The following is a 20,479-nucleotide window of genomic DNA, read 5'->3' as shown; positions in this document are numbered from 1 at the left end:
CTCCAATCAATCACATTGTAGACCCATGAGTAGCCAACCCCTGCAGGGCCACCTACCTCAAATTTCTTAAAGCACGTCGTGTTATGGAATCTCCCTGAGCTCTGCTCAGTCAGTGTGTCTACATTGAACTTTTCAACTTTCAGCTAGCAGTTCCTTTTCCTCAACCTTCTCTTAAACTGAGGGGCCGCTAGTAAGTGAGTGTAATCCTTTATTTCTGTATTTACTGCAGAATGTCAGAGTCTGAAAAAGGGCTGTTTAGGCACTCACAAACCTAAGGACTGTAAGCACTGCCGACCTTTTCATCAAAAGTCCTCAAATATCGTGAGGGAAGACTTCTCATTTGGCTTGAGAAGAGAAAATATATGAGGGAATCTGACTCCGAGAGCGAGGAGAGTCCTCATACCCCCTCTAAGGAAGGAAGAGGATCCTTCTAGTCATAGATCCTAAGAAACAAAGAACCCAGAGTAAGGAGTATTCAGTGGAAAAAAGAGCAACCTGGCTCGTCTCAGGTCCAAAACAATCTGGTTCTGCTCCTCCTTCTGTGCCACATACTCCGTCACAAAAAATCTGCCTTTCGTTGGGCTTGTCAACGAGGCATTCTCTGCCGACGACCGTCGAAAACAAGACTCCATCGATGGTTTCGTCAGCGACATTGAGGTCCACGGTCAACACGACGATGGCTGTCTCGTCTACAAAGCCGAAAGTGGTGATGTCGTCAGCGACTTCGGTAAGGAGTTCGTCGAGAGCTTTGACGCCGACGGGTCAGTTGGGTGCTGCAGCGTTGATGGGCCTCTCCACCCCATTGACTGATATTTCCACGCCGTCGGTGCAGTCTCTGGTGAGGTGACGATCCCTTCGACAAGGAAAATGGAAATGCCAGTCTCAAAATCATTGTTAGAGGACTTTTCCAAGATATCTCCTCTGCCTCCTTGTGGTAAATAAATAAATAATACCTCTATTTTTGAATGAATATATGAATAACAGATAGCTCAATAAATAAGAGTCAAGATTCGAGGTAGTAGGAGTTTGCAGGTTTAATACAGCATAAAGGACAGGAACAGGACAACCTGCACGGACAAGATCTGGGATGGCTAGCTAGCACAACTTTAATAACAGTGCACAAGTATATATACTAAAACAATTGCATTACAGTGAATTACAGTAGGCGGAGCAGTGGGTGTGGTCAATAGCAGTCGCGAAAGATAAGGGTGAAAGTGGGTGTAACAAGAGGCGTATACATAGACATGTGATGTAAACATAACAGAATATGTCATAAATGGGGCGGAAACATGGAGGGGGCTACCTAAGGAGCCGGGACCTCTAACCTAATGGTGCGCGCAAACTGACAATGACGTGTTACTAGGAGAAGCTGGGGGCTATGAACTCTGTGCTAGGAGTAGAGACTGAAGTCTGGAGAGTCAGGGCGACATGTACCTAAACCCTATCTAGTATCTGATGTTTAGAGAACATGTTGATATAAACTAAGAGTCAGGAGGGGAAAGGCTAACAGACTCTAAGACTGGAGCATGCATTATTCTACATGTAGTGCGTTGAGGAATATTAAATGACCATTAAATGCAGTATTTCTCTTACATGGAGACGTAAAGGCTAGACAATGACGGAAACTATTGATGCGATTCAGTAGCTTAGGAATGCAGAGAAGGAGGGCTGGACTGATAACTAGAATCATAACATACTCTTGGCAGACTCGTAGGCAGAGCCAGGCTGAGCCGGGCACTGTGAGGCAGGAAGTAAGTGAAGGGTCAGGAACACAGGTGGGGGCTGTATCGCTCCTCAGCGAGGCTCAGGAGACAGAAGCTGAATCTGGTGTCCGGGCCCTTTTGAGGCCTAGAAACGGGGACTTTTCAATGAAATAACGTGCACACTGAGAAACGTGGCAACGCAACTTTACATAGGCCTAATACTCGTAGCTTTCACGTGAACTGGAAACTGGCATACTAGTGATGGACACAACTGTAATTGCGTCTTTAATCAAACATGGGGAATACATATGCATATTAATCATGCACACATAACATAAGATGGAGGACACGTAGGGACACAGAACATGGCAAAATTTACTTTTCCACATCCTTCTCGCCTCGTGGATTTTCAGGAATCTGAGAATGAGGGTCCTTTTGGCCCTGCGTGCAGCCCCTCTCAACTAAGAGTGAAGTTCCAGAAATCTGAAGATCAACCAGATGACCCTTCTGCGTACTTGGAAGATGATTATTCCTTCTCGGACAGACGCTCAGGTATGCAATGCTTGGACACCTTCCAGGAATTACCCATGTGAGCAGGAAGAAGAGGACCGTCAGCAAACACCCTACATTAACTTTCCTGTGTCACTGGTCACAGACTTACGTTTGGTGTTAAATGACTATTATAAACGTTTCCCTGAGGCCAATGTGGCCCAGAAGCCAGTTTCTCGGCAGGTGGGCCCAACCATGACTCCAGATCAGGGGGCGTGGCTTAACCAGCCACGATGGCGGACGCGTTGTTCTGAAGCTCTGCTTGTGGGCCAGACAAGCGAAATTCATCCGTACCTGTGGGGGCTATAAGAAAGACCAGGGAGCTCCTGCTGAGTCCCTGAATTATATTCTAAAACAATGGTCCAAAGACTATTATTTCACAGTGTCACAATTAGTCAACAATTTCACATTTCATTGGTAGAGTATAATAATCTACTCTTAATCAATTAATTGAATAATCTCACAGCACAACAGCAAAATAAGTATTCAGTGGTGATTTATTCATTTTTCTACCACTCTTAAATGATGTAAATAATTATTACAATACATTCTGGGTCATATTGGTTGCCCCAAGAGGAGCGTGCAAAAATAGAAAGAAGTGATAAGGTTCTGTGATAAGAAAAGAAAGGAATTGGCAAAGAATTGCAGAGATACGTGACATAAAAAACAGTTATATTATTATACACAAGGATCCATAGTCATCCCTATATTAAGACCTGGCCTTTTTTTTAAGTCAGACTTAAAGTCATTCAGAAACCTATATTGGTAATTGTAGTGCACAAGGGAGTAACAATATATAGGTCCAGGTAAAGATTAAATGGGCGTCGACGTTTCGTCTCGACTTCGGGCCTCACGGTGAGTTAAGCCTGGGCCTTGCTAGTCTTCATCAGGACTGTAACGGGCAACCATATACCGTTGGGTGACACTAAGAGACAAAGACATTGTCTAAGACAGCTGTTGCCAAAATAAAACAGTTTAAGCGAGTGAAAGAACAAGGGTCGGTTGCTTACCCTAACGGTGAGGAAGATTCTGATATGTTTTTTTCTTTTTTATATATTTTCTTGATCAATGAATGAGGGTCCTCCTAGAATACAATATAGTTTCATGAGGACCTAAAATACCAAACCACAGCCTCATACCAAGTGTGGAGGGAAGGGTTAAGAAGATTTGGAGATTACCTTGTTGTTAGTGTATCAAACGGAGGAATCTCTCTGGAGTTATTCAATCAGAAGTTTTGCCTTGCATAGCGACTACCTATGGAAAAACCAGTATCTTCAATTATCCAGAATCACTACCACTTGTTGTCCCACTAACAACAAGGTAGGGTAAGCAACCGACCCTTGTTCTTTCACTCGACTTAAACTGTTTTATTTTGGCAACAGCTGTCTTAGACAATGTCTTTCTCTTTTCTTATCACAGAACCTTATCACTTTCTATTTTTGCACGCTCCTCTTGGGGCAACCAATATGACCCAGAATGTATTGTAATAATTATTTACATCATTTAAGAGTGGTAGAAAAATGAATAAATCACCACTGAATACTTATTTTTCTGTTGCGCTGTTAGATTGTTCAATTAATTGATTAAGAGTAGATTATTATACTCTACCAATAAAATGTGAAATTGTTGACTAATTGTGACACTGTGAAATAATAGTCTTTGGACCATTGTTTTATAATATCGTTACTTACCCAGGTCCTAGATCGTTTGGGTTACCCCATTTTATTAAGAGTCCCTGAATTAAGTGGGCGCCAGGCGCCTCAGATATCAAGTGGACAAAGGAGGCGATTTACCGCACCAGTTGGCCGTAAGGTCGGGACACCAGACCCCAAAATGGCTGCCGCCCCGTAACTACTGTGGTCGTCCGAGTGGCACCAGAGGGGCTCCGTGACCGCGGCGTCCATGGCCGGACAAGAGCAGGGGGCCAGCCATGCGCACACAACCCCCAAAAGAAAGGAGCGGAGGGCTGGGAGTCAGAGACCCAGCAGCCAAGGTGCCGGTAAGTGTGAGCAACACGCCACCTGCAGACAATAGGTGGCAATACACCCTAGACCCAGTGCACCGGCGAGAATAGGCAGCACAACCCGCTGAGAAGGGTCTGAGGAGACCGGTAGCTGAGGGAGGGGCCCCCAGTAGTGCAGAGTCTCCTGGTGACCCTGAACAATCACTACACTAGGTGGAGTGGGCCCCTCCAAGATCCAGTACAAGGGTTCAATGAGCAGACTCAACTGACTAGCAGCCAGAGTGCCCCAACAATACTCCAATTGTCCCACCGGTGGGCCCTGCATCAACAAACTCCTCCCCGCAACACTGGGCAACAGCAGGACGAGAGCCCCAGCAACAAATAATTGAGGGGGAGACTTCGGGGGGGGGGCGCCGCCTCCGGGAAATTGCCAAGAAGAACCAGTGAGCGTGAGCAACGCGCGAATAACAGACCACCAGTGGCAACACACCCCAGATCCTGCACACTAGCCAGAATAGGCTGTGCTGTTAGTAGAGTTGATCACAAGGGGGTAAGCAGCGGTGAGGGGGGTCCCCGCGTGGCCTGGAAGTACGAGAAAGCACTGAATCAGACACAAGGTGGGGGCCCTGCGGAGCCCAGGTCAAGGGAGCGGCGTGACTACGCAACCGGCGGACTACCGTGAGTTGATCCAGATGCGCAGTACCCCTGAACAGGGAACACACAAGAACAGAAGAGGGATTACAACAGTCAATGCATTTCCCCTCACCCCTCAAGAACATCGGCGCCCACGCACAGAAGGGGAGCAACTTCCGCCCACACTAGACGGTGGGAAGTACATAAGCAGGACGAGCAAGACATGGAGACCTGACAGTGCGCTCACGGAAGAGTAGAAGAAAACAGGCCCTTCACGATTTGGTATCCTAGCCACAGATCTCAACCTGTTGTGGGAGGACCAACGGACGCTAGCATACAAGGTAGCAGATAGCGAAAAACCCTTGTCCACACTGCAACCCCAGGCCAAAGCACAGCAAGACTCCATGAAAGACTTGCAGGCCTGAGTAGCGGTATTGTTGGAAAAAACAGACTACCTGGAAGGGCGCTCCAGGCTGCGCATTTTAAATCTGCTGGAGGCAGTGGAAGGAAAAGATCCCATCGAATGCGCAGAAACCTGGCTCCGGTCTTTTACACCATGAGAGGAACGTATCGCTTTTTTTCTCAGTTGAATGAGCGCACCGTGTGCCGGCAAGACGTCCGCCCCCGGGCTCACTTCTGCCACCCATGTTAAAGCGCCTCCACTTTCGGGACAGGGATGCCATACTTCGAGCTACCAGACAAAACAGCCCCATCACGGTGGAGGACAAGCAAGTCATGCTCTTCCCCCAGGCAGTGCAGCTGAGAAGGTAGTCATTTCTTGAAGTGAAGAGGCTGCTGAGGAACCATAATGTCCACTATTCCTTTCTGTTCCCAGCGCGGCTCAAAATTATTCATAATGACACCAAAATCTTCTTTACGGACCCGCAGGAAACTATGGACTTGATGAAACTGAACCTACAAAGTAATCTAAACCAGGGGAACATCCGAACACTCAGGCTAAAAACGTCCAGTCCCCCAAGGCGCAGAGCAAGGAGTGCCCGAAGCCAATCCGAAACATAGCCGCAGAATAAGTCAATGAAATGACCAGATCTGGATCAAATCATAGCGGAGCGTTGAAAGGCTATCCAGGCAGCGGCAGAGCTGGGGGCGAACGTCTAAGCCTCGGACAGGGAAGGTAGTCCACACATCTTCATGCCCGAAGAAGACCCCAACGAATCCAGTGACTCCGGAAACTCAAGAACCTTGCCAACAGTCACACCGCAAACAGCAGACACCCTTATATAAAGTCCACTTGTAGCAATACACACATAGCACCTCTGCACTAGTAAAGCCTCATCACCTAGCCCAACGATACATTATGCACGCCACTGTCGTACATGCCACATACCGCTTGTGCCTACGGCCTCCACCGACCATACATGCAGTCCTATGGGACCCAATCTACGCGGAGGTATCGAATGTATGGGCGAGCCAGACACACACTTCCATCACAGAATACTAGAGGATACAAGTTCTTACCAATTTGGACGTGTGGTCAGTTGCAGCAGATCCCCAGTATTGGGTCTTCAACCCCAAAGAGTTGAGGTTCAACACCTCGCCGCTCCCTGACCCCACACCCACCAGGCCTTGAAGGGCTACAACACTCACAGGCACACCCAGACCTCACACCGGGAACATCCAACCCCACCCATGGAGCACCAATCAAGAAGCCCCCTTCTCACCATCGTGCGACATACAAGCCACCATGACATACACCCCCACCATCGGACATTAAATTAATCACTCTAAACACATGAGTAATACACAAGGCCCAGAAGCATTACGCTATCCATGCTTACATCAAGCGTCAGCAAGCGCAGGTCATACTTTTACAAGAAACACACCTTACAAAGGGAGAATCTAAAAGATTCAACAGAGATGGTGGGGCACATTCTGCGCCACGACCTACTCCGCGTACGCGCGGGGAGTACTTATTTGGCTCAGGCTGGGGATTCTTTTTTTAGAGACAAACAGAAATATAGACCCCAAAGGGAGATGCGCTCTGGGGGAGGGTCTACTGGATGGCCAACCAATATTAATAGGCAGCATCTATGCACCCAACACAGAGCAAGCAGTATTCTGGGAGACCTTATCGATTAGCTTGGTCCAATTCACCACCTCACCGTGGATCTTGGGAGGGTACTACAATTGCACATTAGATCTCAATCTAGACAGATCCCACCCAACCGGCCCGACCTCACACTCATAAACAGCCCACTTCCGAATGTGGACAAATCACTGGTCGCTGACATATGCATGACAGCACGCACACCTGACAACTAAACTATTCTTATGTAGTAGGGGATCTCTGTGTATAGTCATATTCTAGTGAATAGTCCCGCCCATGTGCGTGGACCCCGGAGCAATCAAAAATAATCTTTTAAACTGTCAAACCATGCAGAACGGCATCGACACATAAGAGAGAATTTAAAGACAGATAATGCAGCCTATATCCACAGGCTACACTGTCCAGTACTTCAACTAGAAATTCCACCAACATCCACAAACAGCACAGCCTGTCCAGGGTTTTCTAAGAGAAAAACCTTGCCTTTAACAGCAAAACCCTCTGGAATGATAGAGAGGAAGGAGTGGACAGACAAGCCCCATAGGCTGCCATTATGTGGCTCAGAACAGGATACTGTGCCTTTAAGAGAACTTTCCACAAGTCTCACAGTATCCCAGAATGCACTGCAGGTCCCTTTTACTTTCAGTTCTTTTTTCCGGCTCCTGCAAGCAGGACCCTGGAGCATTGAGCTCTCCCTTTTCAAGGGTTTATTTGGTGATTTTTCACTGTTATCAAGTTTTTGGAGTGCTTTTCTTGAAGTACTTTGGTGTTTCTTCCTTGTGCTTGTCTTGGTGCACTCTTTATTTGCCAATATGCCTGCATTATTTGACAAATGCCCGGAGTGCTCGAGGAAGAAGGCCATAGGCGTGCATCATCTGCCTTCCCTCATCTAATGTCCCAGAGGAGTGTGACATCTGCCAGGGCTTCTCTAGCAGAACCCTGAGGGACAGACTGAAGATCAGGCTCCAAGGCCTGGAAGACAGAAGACTGAAGGCACAAGGTGGGTCTGGAAGGGCTTCCTCTGCCCATGCTGAGGCCTCTGGGGGGCTCCCCAGGGGCAGGAAGACCAGCAAGAGTCCCCATTCTCCGTCTGCGTCGATTGCACCGACTACGGCGTCGAGAGGGATGACTGCAGTCTGTTCCCCGTCTCCCCAGGGCTCTGGGTTGAAGCTGCGTCGAGGGAACTGAATAGACCGCCGTCTAAGTCACCGGTGACTATTTCGTCGTCGAAGTGGCCCGGCGTAGGCGCTCGCCGTCGAGGCGACTTCACCGTCGGCGAAGAGAAGTTCTTCGTTGAGGGGATCCTCGACGCCAAGAAGGCGTTCAGCGTCGAGACGAAGGTCGCCGTCGAGACGAAGGCGTTCAGCGTCTGGGAAGAGGCGTTCGGCGTCGAGGAGGAGACGCTCGCCGTCGAGGAGCCGACGCTCGCCGTCGGGTCAACGTTCATCAACGCCAAAGAGGCGCAGAAGGAGTTCTGGTGCCAGGAGTCAGTCGAGCAGGCGGCAGGTGCCTATGGGGGATTCTCCAACGCCCCAGCCTAGGAATGAAGGCGGATCACCGGGCTCGGTGTATTCCGAAGTGTTTGAGCCTTCTAGGCCGAAGTCGGTTATGCCCCCTCCTCCATTGCCCAGGGGGCCACTGCCGCGGGCTCCCACCCCACCCCGCCTCCACTTCCACCTCCACCTCCACTTCCACCTCCACTTCCACCTCCACTTCCACCTCCTCCTCAACCTCCGGCTGACAGACCTCCTCCGGTTCCTTCGAGGACGGCGTCGCTGCCTCGATTCCCGACGCCCCCTAAGGGTACCCCTCGGCCGAGGGCCCCTGCCGGGCCAAAGTCGCCCGCTCCGGTGAAGCCGGCTGAGCGCCCGAAGCCAAGGAGATCGCGATCTCGCTCAGATCGGAGGGGGAGATCGCGGAGTCGTCGCAGGTCCTCAACGAGATCGAGACGGTGTCACAAGAGGAGACGGTTACGGTCCCGCACGGATTCCTCCGGGACCAGAACCTACTCACCGACCTTGTCGGAATCCCCGGGGACGAGAGTATCGCCGGTGGACGACATCAGCACGTTCCAGGATGTTCTCCTGAGGGGTGCAGCGAAGTTGGGTATCACGGTGACGGTGCCTACTCCAACAAACTCCGTGATTTTCGAGACTCTGCATAAAAAAAACACCCGTCTCGACCTTTACTACACCTGGTGCCGGGGCTGGTAGAGCCTGCAGAAGAGTTGTTTCTCACCCCTGCGGTGACCAAGTCCGCTCCCTCACGGCTCCTTAAGAAGTACAGAGCTCCGGATTCTGACCCTGCCTTTCTTGGGATGGATCCTACTCCGGATTCTGTCATAGTGACAGCGGCTAGGAAGCAACATGCCACCTCCCCGTCCTCTACTGTACCTCCGGATAAGGAGAGCCGCTGGATGGACTTGGCAGGCAGAAAGGTCTGTGGTACAGCCTCTACTGCTATGAAGGCGGCCAGCGCTGCGGCCTTGCTAGGGCGGTACGATCTTGCCCTATGGGAGTCCCTACAGCAGTTCGCGGAGTACCTTTCCCCTGGAGAAAAAGGAAGACTTTCAAGAGGTCCTGAAGGAGGGGATGCTGGTGTCGAACCAGCTCATCAGCGCGGCTGTGGATACGTCCCTTCTGGCTGCACACAGGTTGTAGGAAGGTGGCTACCTGACTATGGTTACCCCAGATGTTTTGCCTTGTGTTTAGCTGGTTTTTGACTTAGTTGACCTGGGTCCCTGCCAATCAGGGCCCCAGGCCATCTGCTCTCTCTGTAAAATGGATTCCATGTACCCTAGGTACATACCACAATTGGAAATGGACTCCTTGTCAGCCCCTGTATAATGCACTATAAATGCCCAGGGCATAGGTGCCACCAAGACCTACCCGGGGCTGCAGCATATCTTTTGCCACCCCTGGCTGGTTCTTAAATTGACACAACTGGCTGATCACTCAGCTGGGGCAAGTTGGTGTAATCACCTCTTGCTTAGGTATAGTATACCTATATCTAAACCTATATCTGGACACACATAAACCTGTGAGCCACTCCTATGGAAGCCTCATCAATCCGGGAGGTAGAGTGCGTGGTTTAATGTGAGATGGAGCTCTAGCATGAGCTGAGCCTATCTGCAACCGTCGGGAACAAATCCCTAAGCTGTTTCAGGATAATGCCATACCATATACTATTAAGTGCATTATAATCCTCGCGGTTATATAGCAACTTTGGTTTGGCTTTATCAAAACATGTCGTGTAAGGTGTCATACGATTTGGAATACTATCCCCTCGCCAGTTCTGGTGACGGGGATAGCATTCCACCCCTCTAGAGGGAGAAGACATGTTACTTTGCTGAAATGCGGTTAATTTTAAAAGAGCCTCACATCCACAAAATGGATGCTTCTGCCACAGACACAGGTCTGACCGAAACTCAGCCAAGGGGGCCTGGACAAAGGGTTTCCTGTCGCAGGGCGGTGTTACACCCCCCCAGACAGGAGATAGTGGACAGCAGCAGCAGTTCGGAAGCCCTTCCAGAAGCGCCAGAAGGGTAGTGGCGGCCAGCAGTCCGCGGCAGCGAACAAAGGCCCGGCTGGGTCTCGACCCTGAGCGGTTACTTCCCCACATCCGTTACCCACTCCGGTGGGGGGAAGCGTTAAATTTTTTCTGGCAGAGTGGAGAAAAATTACTCGGGACAAGTGGGTGCTGAATATTGTTTGCAATGGATAGTCTTCGTTTCACCAGCCCGCCTCCATCTATTCCACTGGTCAGCTCGCAGTTTCAACTGCGAGAGCTCCAGGCGGAGGCTGATATCCTGTTAAGGAAAAGGGCGATAGAAGACGTACCTCTGTCATAAAGAGGAAGAGGTCTGTGTACTCCCGGTTCTTTCTGGTTCGCAAGAAGGACAAGAACGAATTCAGGCCCATTCTGGATTTGCAACAAGCAAATAAGTGGATTCGCAGAGAGAAGTTTCGCATGCTGTCGTTGCATCAGATTTATCCTCGGCTGCAACAGGGAGACTGGCTCTGCGCTATAGACCTACAGGATGCGTACTTCCATGTGCCCATTGCACACAAAAACAGGAAGTTCCTGCGATTCCAAGTCGGCACCAATCATTATCAGTACACAGCACTGCCATTCGGGCTGAAGTCTGCGCCCAGAACATTCTCGAAGTGCATGGCAGTGGTAGCTGCACACCTGAGGAAGAACAAGGTGTTTGTCTACCCATACCTGGACGATTGGTTGATCAAGGCCTCCTTCTCGGAAGCTCAAGCGCACTTCCAGAAGACGTGCGTTCTCTTGAACAAGCTGGGGTTGCACATCAACATGTCCAAGTCTGTCTCGACTCCGGTCCAGTGCATTCAGTACTTGGGAGCTTCCATCAATACGCTGTCAGCAAGCGTGTCTCCTTCGGAGGAGAGACGATTATCACTCCTTCGGAAGGCTGAGGCTCTTATGACTGCTCCATCTACAACAGTGAGGACGGTGTCTTCTCTACTGGGATCGATGGCCTCTTGTATCTTCCTCACACCACACGCACGGCTGCACATGAGACCATTGCAGGAGTGCTTGGAGTATCAGTGGGATCAGAGGAAAGGATCTTGGGACGACAGGATACGGCTGTCTCTACATGCTCTTCAGTCTCTGAAGTGGTGGTGTTCGGCGTAGAATCTCCTGAGAGGGGTTCCCTTCCACAAGGACTTTCCCACGCAGACTATCGTTACGGATGCGTCTCTCCACGGCTGGGGGGCGCACTTCGGAGACTTACAGATTCAAGGGACGTGGTCCCCGACGGAGTCCACGTATCACATCAATTTCCTGGAACTCAGAGCTGTTCACTTGGCACTGAAGGCCTTTCATCCGTCCTTCCGGTCCAACTCTCTGCTTGTTCAGACGGACAATACTACCACGATGTATTACCTCAACAAGCAGGGGGGGTCGAGATCGCGCACTCTGTCGCAGGAGGCGCAGACGATCTGGCACTGGCTTCTAGCCAGAGGGCTGACTATAACGGCTACCCATCTACCAGGTGTGCAGAATGTTCAGGCAGACGCACTGAGCAGACTGATTCAGGAAAACGACGAATGGGTCATAAACGACGAAGTACTAAAAGAAGCCTTCGCAAGGTGGGGGACTCCAGACGTAGATCTGTTTGCCACCCCCGAAAACCGCAAACGCCGAGACTTCGCCTCCAGGTACTACCAGCTGGGGACGCTGGGGAATGCGTTATGGATCAACTGGTCGAACAGCTTTCTGTACGCTTTTCCACCCATTCCCCTGATTCCCGCGGTGCTCATCAAACTGTCCCAGTCCAGGGCGTGGATGATCCGGATTGCCCCGGAATGGCCCAGACAGTGGTGGTTCACGGACCTGCTTCACTGGTTTCTCCTTCCTCACATACGGCTGCCGTGCAGGCCGGACCTTCTCACGAAGTTCGGGGGGCAAATGTTGCACCCCAACCTCTCGTCTTTGAGTTTGGTGGCGTGGCTCCTGAGATAGTGCAATATGGCCATCTGAATCTACCAGAAGATTGCATGGACATACTGAAGGAGGCTAAGCGACCTTCCACTAGGACTTCTTATGCTTACAAGTGGAAGAGATTCTGCATCTGATGCAAGTCCAAGAACTATGACCCAACGACATGTAAGGAAGATGTCATCCTTCCGTATCTTCTACATCTGGCGCAGTCTGGCCTTAATGTCCATTCTATTAAGGTTCATCTGGCTGCGCTGACTGCCTACAGGAAATGCCCTTCACAGACTTCCTTCTTCCAGATCCCTGTGATCAAAGACTTTTTGGAAGGCTTGAAGAAAGTGTTCCCTCCTGTCCGGCTTCCTTCGCCTTCATGGGAATTGAATGTGGTGCTGTCCAGATTGATGAAGGAGCCTTTTGGACCTATTCATAAGGCTTCGTTGCAGCACCTGACCTGGAAGGCGGCGTTCCTCGTGGCCATTACATCGGCCCGCAGGGTGAGTGAAATTCAGGCGTTGTGTTGCCAAGAACCTTATACTGTATTTCATGCTGCTAAGGTTGTTCTGCGTACTCACCCTATATTTCTTTCAAAAGCTAAATCTGATTTTCATGTTAACCAGACCATAACTTTACCTACTTTTTTTCAGAATCCTTCCTCTCCAGCGGAAAGGTCCCTGCATTCCCTGGATGTCAGGAGGGTGTTGAAATTTTATCTCGATAAAACCAAGGATATTCAGACAAATTGTTTATCAATTATGGATCAGTCAGGACGGGTCTTGCTACCTCTAAACAGTCCATCTCGAGGTGGATTGTGTCCTGTATACAATTGTGTTACCAGAAGGCTAATAAGACCTTAGGAGGTAAACCTAAGGCTCAATCCACCAGGGGCAATGCTGCCACGACGGCTTTGCTGCGTAATGTTCCAATTGCAGAAATCTGCAAGGCGGCCACTTGGAAGTCGGTCCATACCTTTGCTAAGCATTACTGCCTGGACACTGATGCCAGGGCAGACGCTCAGGTTGGGCAGGCTTCGCTGCGAAATCTGTTCGCACAGTAGTGGTGTTATTTCTCTTCTCTCCACCGCCGCATTGTTGTGGGGATGGGCTTGCCATTCTATTCACTAGATTATGACTATACACCGAGATCCCCTACTACAGAATTAGTAGTTTCTGTCCTGTAACTCAAGATCTATAGTAGGGGTATCTCTGTTATAGTCATAAACGCCCGCCCTCCTCCCCGGCGGAGAAAGATATTATGTAAGGAATGCTACAGGTCTGGCGTGTTACGCCTTCAAAAAGAACTGAAAGTAAAAGGGACCTGCTGTGCATTCTGGGATACTGAGAGAGTTCTGGAAAGTTCTCTTAAAGGCACAGTATCCTGTTCTGAGCCACATAATGGCAGCTCTATGGGGCTTGTCTGTCCACTCCTTCCTCTCTATCATTCCAGAGGATTTTGCTGGTAAAGGAAAGTTTTTCTCTGTGGAGAAATCTGGACAGGCTGTGCTGTTTGTGGGTTTTTGGTGGAATTTCTAGCTGAAGTACTGGACAGTGTAGCCTGTGGATATAGGCTGCATTATCGGTCTTTAAATTCTCTCTTAAGTGTCTGTGCAGGTCTGCAGTTTTTGACAATTTAAGAGATTATTTTTGTTTGCTCCGGGGTCCACGCACATGGGCGGGACTATTCACTAGATTATGACTATAACAGAGATACCCCTACTACAGAACTGGAGTTACAGGACAGAAACTACTCCTTCACTCCTACAAGTGTGACAATTCACACTATTTTGGGTCCCCTCAGTTATAAGAATGGCTTGGGTGGCAGGTAATAGTCATTTTTAGGTCGAGACTGGCGTAGGCTGCGCACATTTGCAGTCTCGCCAGCGAGATTTAATGACTCGGAGTAGCGAGTCCATTGGTTGGCCTCCTAAACGGCGGGCAGCCATTGGAGAAGAGGGCTCAGTTACGTCATTCTCTTGCTGTAAGCCCCGTCCTTTTCGGATTGGGGGTGTGTTTTTTCAGTTTGTTCTACCCTCTACTCCATTGGCTGGAATGGTAAACAGCAAGGCAAAAACACGCCCTTTGTTTACATTCCAGCCAATGGAGAAGAGGGGAGATAGAAATACACGCCCCCAGTCTGAAAAGGACGGGGCTTAGAGCAAATGGCGAGTGCTTGTTTACAACTGGAAAAGACTGCAGGAAACGTTTTGGAAACGTTGTGCAGCGTATTTCTGAATCTAATCCCACCCCTTCTTCCGCAGACGACATGTTTATCTTTAACACCTCGGCAGCCCCCGGGGCATTAGGCATGAAGCGTGTCCCGCCCCCGCCACGCTCGGTTGATGTCATGTCCTCTGGCCCCTCAGCAGCCCCAGAGGATGAGGCAGCGCAGCAGCACCGGCTCCCCCCCTCCCAACAGCAACCGCCTGCTTTCTGCAGCCCATCCGGGCCACGGTCCACTTCCAGCTCCGAAGAGGGGGTGGGCACCCTCACCCGCTGAGCCAGACGCGCTCGGCCTCGGTGGGCAGCAACATAGAGCCGGGCGGCATCGTCCGTCCCGGCAACAGCCCTCCGATCCTTGGCGCTGAAAGCGGCAGCCCCATGGGGTCTGAGCTCGTAGACGGCAGTAGGGAGGTCTTTAGAAGGTAATCCAAGATGTTCTAAAGTCTTTTTCTGAGATGTCAGTACTTATTTAGATATTTAATGCTTGAATAGAAACAGTGTAAAACACTGAACAGAACAGAATCCAGTGACTCTATTTACAGACCTCTTTTCCTGTTATATAATAATACCAGAGTTGAAAGAGCACACTAAATACACTGAAGATGGGACAAAATCCCAAAAAGGGAGGGTAAATGGAGGAAACACATTTATACAATGCAGAAAAGGGTTTTTAAGTGAAAGTGCTAAAAGGAATTTTTAGGGAGGGTTGATCACCTCATGTTCTACACTTCTCTTTCAATAGACATTAAAGCATCCAGTCACCTACACCCTTGTAGCTATGAATGTGGCAACAAGAGAGCATCAGGTGGCATACAGTGGAGCACAAGTCTCAAAATATTGCCACCATTAGCTTCGTACTTCCCATTGGGTTGCTTTTAGTCTTTCAGGGTACAACTGGACTGCTCCCACGCTTAAAAACACATAGGTTTTTATCTTTGTGCCTGACTCTTAGTGTTGCTGGATTCCACACCACCATTGTTGCCTTTATACCCAGCTCCAAGAGATTTTTGCAAATCACTTGTAGTTTCTTTCTCCTCTGACGAGCCAGCACACGTATGTCAGGAAATAGTCAAACCTGTTTACTGTCTATTTATGTATCCATTCTGTTTATTTACTTTGTCATAGTGCAATTTGTTAATACACAGCTGAATGTCTACAACTCCATGGGGTCGGCAGCGATCAGCAAACATGAGTCAGTGTTTATACAGCTTGTTGCCTATAACCGTGGGGCAGGCAGTGTTGCTGAGGCAATTTAACAATACGAAATAGAAATCAACCCCCACTCTCCTCCCATATTCCCTCAGAGGGTACAACTAAGTGGTTGGTCATATAGAAGTGCTGTGGCAGAGGTTTGAATGGCATGAAGCATGGAAATCAAGAGGTCTGCTTAGGGTTGTCTACCTGAGAGGGTTCTGGTGGATTGAGCAATCAGAGTAGTTTGAGATAGGTTGTGTATGTCCGTTTGTTAAATTCAGATGAGAGGATCCAGATAAAAGGTGCCTGTTGAGTGTAGGTGTCGCTCTTCTGTTCTAAGGTTAGGGACAGTTTTTCCATACCCAGTATAAACCATGGCATGTGTAGCCAGACTGAGCATTCCGAATTCTTGTCCTTGCCCCAAAGGTTGAGAATGACCTGGTGTGCCACTCCTAGTGCAAGCACCATTTGTTTGGCCCTCCGTAATCGAAGTGGGAATGTCTGATGATTGAGCAGGCCTACAATAGTATAGGCAGGGAGTCTAAATATTGAAGTGTCAAAAGCACGATCAGTGTCATTAAGAATACGTTCCCAAAAACGGTGAGCTTTCAGCAATGCCATAGAAGGTGTGGTTGCGTGCCCGTCCCTTCACAACCCCTCCAACATTCCTTGGTGTGCCCAGCGTTCTAGGCACGGAGCCACTTTGGGCGCAAATACCAGTAGGACATTATCTTATAAGCCGTCTGTGTTAGACATATTATGTGCTGTAAGCCGGGTTCGATAAAAGATGCCCTCCCATTCGGCATCAGAAAGCGACCTTCGCAATTCGGCCTCCCATCTCAACTGCCCCATGGTTCTAGTGCATGTCCCCCCCCCTTGACCAAGCAAGGTGTATAACTCAGTGAGGAGGCGTTTGTCGGCTTTCTTGAGGATGGTGTGAGGGGCCTTCAGCAAACAACCTAATAGATGGCTGCATCACCCAATGTCGAACTTGAAGGTGTTGGTTACGATTGGCCTCATCAAGACTGTAATCAGATTTTAGTTGATCGAAGAGAATGATCCCTTGATGGTCAAACATGCAACTTAAGCGTTTGCATTCACTCTCTTGCTACCGTCGGTATCTGTCTAGTTGCATCCCTAGAGTGATGTCTGAATTGGTTAAGATTGGGGTTATTGACTGGTGTGTGTGGCTCTGTGTGTATGTGGCTCTGTGTGTATGTGGCGGTGTGTGTGTGTATGTGGCGGTGTGTGTGTGTGTGTATGTGGCGGTGTGTGTGTGTATGTGGCGGTGTGTGTGTGTATGTGGCGGTGTGTGTGTGTATGTGGCGGTGTGTGTGTGTATGTGGGGGTGTGGCTCTGTGTGGGGGTGTGGCTCTGTGTGGGGGTGTGGCTCTGTGTGGGGGGGTGGCTCTGTGTGGGTGGCTGTGTGTGTGGGTGCAAATGCAATAGATCTCGTATTTGCGAGAGATTAAGCTATTGGCATTGTAAATGACAATGCCATTTATTTATCTGTTTTCAAAACCAACACATAAATAAAAATGTTGTCATTTACAATGCCAAAAGCTCCAACTTTTGCAAAGGCAAGACCGTTGCATTGTAAATGCTTGTTGATGTATAGTGAATTAAATATTAACTTTTGTAAATCTGGACCAATAACACCTATTTAAAACAAGAATAATAAACATACATTCACACATTAGTAAAGTTCAAAGGTCAAATTTAATTTGATCATTGTTTAGCGAAACTGACATGACACATATTTCCAGTCTCATTTCATGAAAATAACACCCACAGGGCCTTTTCAGTGTGATATATTTAATACTTTGCTCTTTGGTTTTAAATGTTTTTTTTTTTTTTTTTCAAACAAATGGATATGAACACTCCTTGACATAAACCTTGCATGTGAATGCACAAAGTCTAGTATACTATGGGTTTCCATTATTGATAAAGGGGCTTGATGACTCATTCAAGACTTCGTCTCTCATTACAGCCCATCATGATACTCAACAATGTTAAATGGCATTTTACACTGCTCATGTGCATTTGTATTTATTTGCACACATATATATATAATAATAAACTCATCTAGCAAACCCTCCCATGCTCCACCCACTACCCCCTTTTTCCATGACTGTAAAGTAAAGGCCCCAAACATGCTCTTAAGTTGCGCTGTTTTGTTTAAATATTCTCAATTTGTTCTGACATGTTTGAAATGCTTTCTTGTATTTCAGAGACCGTGACAGGGAGCGCGACAGAGAAAGAGACCGAGACCGGGAACGAGACAGAGATCGGGATTCTGGTCGAAGCCGTCGCCCACGCAGCCGGTCTCCTTTGAGGAATCGACGGCGAGACTCCCCTTACCGCGGCTATCCCCGACGGAGACCATCGAGGTAATGACTGCAAAATTATATTTTCTATCTTTTCACGTCTATCGTTTTCTAGCCTAATATACTGCTTGCCTTCCACTACCACAGAATAATCATAGATACGTAAACTAGTGTGTTGTAAAGAGCAGACCTTGCTCAATGGCTGTCCAGAGCTGTAGAGTGTTAAAGGTATGAGTGCAATTGATGAACAATTAGAGATTTAACTGAATTGTCCAATTAGAGTTGTATTGTTACTTCGTAGTGATGTAGTACATTTAAAGAGTTTTGGAATTTCTGAAATATGACTATAGTTGTGACGTTGCTGATAGATACTTTAATATCTTTCCAAATTATCAGTGTACATATAGAGAATACCTGTTGACTAGGGATTTTATTTGTACTTTATCTCAAGTCTGATGGTGTTGTGACCGTGAATGTGTCCACAGGCACCAAAGGTTGGTGAACTTGTTATCTAGGTACAAAAGGGTGCTGGATAGCCATGGCTTTGTTGGTAGAAATGCTGGTTTTAAATATGGTGCACTCTGGCAAGGGTAGTAGATTAGGGTTGAGTTTGTCATGTGTCTTCTGGCCCTTGAATGAGGTGTGCCACAGTGTGCGCAAGGTCCTTAAGAGGGGCCATTATAGAGTTTGGGGGCTAATTTGGGGGCATTGAGTAAGACATTGGCACTATCCCCATACAACAGTATAAGGACTTTAACAGCAGTACTGAAGTTGCTTTCTGGTATTAGTGGTTTGTTTCTCCATTGTAAAGTCTCTGTACTAGAAGACTGTTACTTTGGCTATGTGCTCATTAAAGGTGAGGTTGGTTTGAGACTACAGACTCCTGCAACTCCCACTTGTATGAAGCCAATATTTTGTGCACCCCATCAGCTGCTATAGTTACTACCTCGGTCTATAACAAGATTATTTTCTGGGGCTAATGTAGCGGGCCTTGATGATGAGTCAGTCACATGATATATTTTCAGATGTGCACTGTTTTGGAAAAGGAGACCAATGTTAAGGAATCATTGTTGGAGGTAAGCAACTTGTTTTTCTGTTAAGGGGAGACTTTGTAGGTCATGCATGTGAGAAGTTGGCCTGATATATGATGCTCACTAGTTCTAGTGATCACCTTGTATCAGTCAAAAAAAACCTTATGGTGATTGGTTGTAAGTCAACCTTATAGACCAGCTATCCTAATGGTAGCATTGACAAATCAGTCTTAGGCTAAACTCTTTTGGCATGTGAAGCCAGCTGTTTTACCACATATAACCCCTTGAATACCAGATAAAAGGACACCACACAGGTTGTTATAAAAATAAACAGTATATTTATTAATAACAAACGCCTCTGTACTCTTTGAGATCAGTGGGCTAAGCACATGACAATCTCTTAGGAAAAATACGATAAGTTGCACAAAATTACAATGGTGCCCTAGGGGCACGGCAAACCATATACTAAGTAAATGGTATAAGTAGAACCATTTAGAAAATGAAGATGCCCAGAGGCTGTAGGTTCGCTGGGACTACCCTAACCTTAGTTAAGTATCAGGAGGCCCACGGGACGCGTGTGCAGAGTGTGAACTCACACGTGGGATGCGGAACAGTCAATGGGCAGAACAAATTACGAAAAGGTAAGTAACAGACAGTTCCGACTAGTTAGCACTGAAACGACTGGATATCTGGACAATAGGAGAGTCAATCTACCCTTGAGCACCGAAATGCTCTCGTTACCTCACCCACGGGCTGCGGGTGCATAGGTGTGAAAGTGTCTGGTTACCGCGTTGAAGTCAATGGAGCCAGATGCTGCAGGCGACCAGGAGGAAGATGTCCGGTGCGATCCACGGGTGGAACGAGGAAGAAGGACCTAAAGGCAGAGGGGACAGTGTTCAACGTCACTAGCCAGTGACCGGTGTGGAACCAGGAGGGAACCAGATGCTGTCGTCGCGATCAGGTTAAGAGTGGACGCTTGTCTCTGCAGCCACGTGGACCAGGAGGTGTCTTCGACGACCAGGATGGAGGCACGAGCTGTCCCACGCAGGCTCTCGCTGTCGGCGGTGTCGGATCCGGATTTGGAATCAACAGGCCTTGGCAAAGGCAACCCACACGGTGAGTGGAAACGGCGTCTGGAGTGGACCCGGAGGGTCCAGGGTGCTCCTCTTTTGGAAGGGAGCAAGGGCCAGTCTGGAGCAACCAGACCAGCAGTGTAGATTTCTGGGATCGTAGTCTAGGAGGTCACTAGCCAGCCGGCAAGTGACCAGACAACGCGTCGAGCAGCATACAAGCAAAACGGCCCCACGCAGATCTCGTGGATGCTGGAGG

At 48.5% G+C, this 20,479-nt stretch overlaps 1 protein-coding gene across 3 annotated transcripts in view; it reads left to right on the top strand.

Annotated features, from left to right (window-relative positions):
• LOC144768881 (uncharacterized) overlaps positions 1 to 20,479 on the top strand; it is a 993,034-nt gene that overhangs the window by 791,873 nt on the left and 180,682 nt on the right. For all 3 annotated transcript variants that reach the window (XM_078652892.1, XM_078652890.1, XM_078652891.1), the window contains exon 14: positions 18,024 to 18,182. In XM_078652892.1, the coding sequence (XP_078509018.1) occupies positions 18,024 to 18,182 (159 nt within the window). The remainder of the gene's footprint in view (positions 1 to 18,023; positions 18,183 to 20,479) is intronic.

The sequence above is a fragment of the Lissotriton helveticus genome, chromosome 7 (assembly GCF_964261635.1).
Source record: "Lissotriton helveticus chromosome 7, aLisHel1.1, whole genome shotgun sequence".
NCBI classification, from domain to species: Eukaryota; Metazoa; Chordata; class Amphibia; order Caudata; family Salamandridae; genus Lissotriton; species Lissotriton helveticus.
The sequence above is the reverse complement of the archived record's forward strand: the minus strand, read 5'-3'. Positions and strand labels throughout refer to the sequence as shown.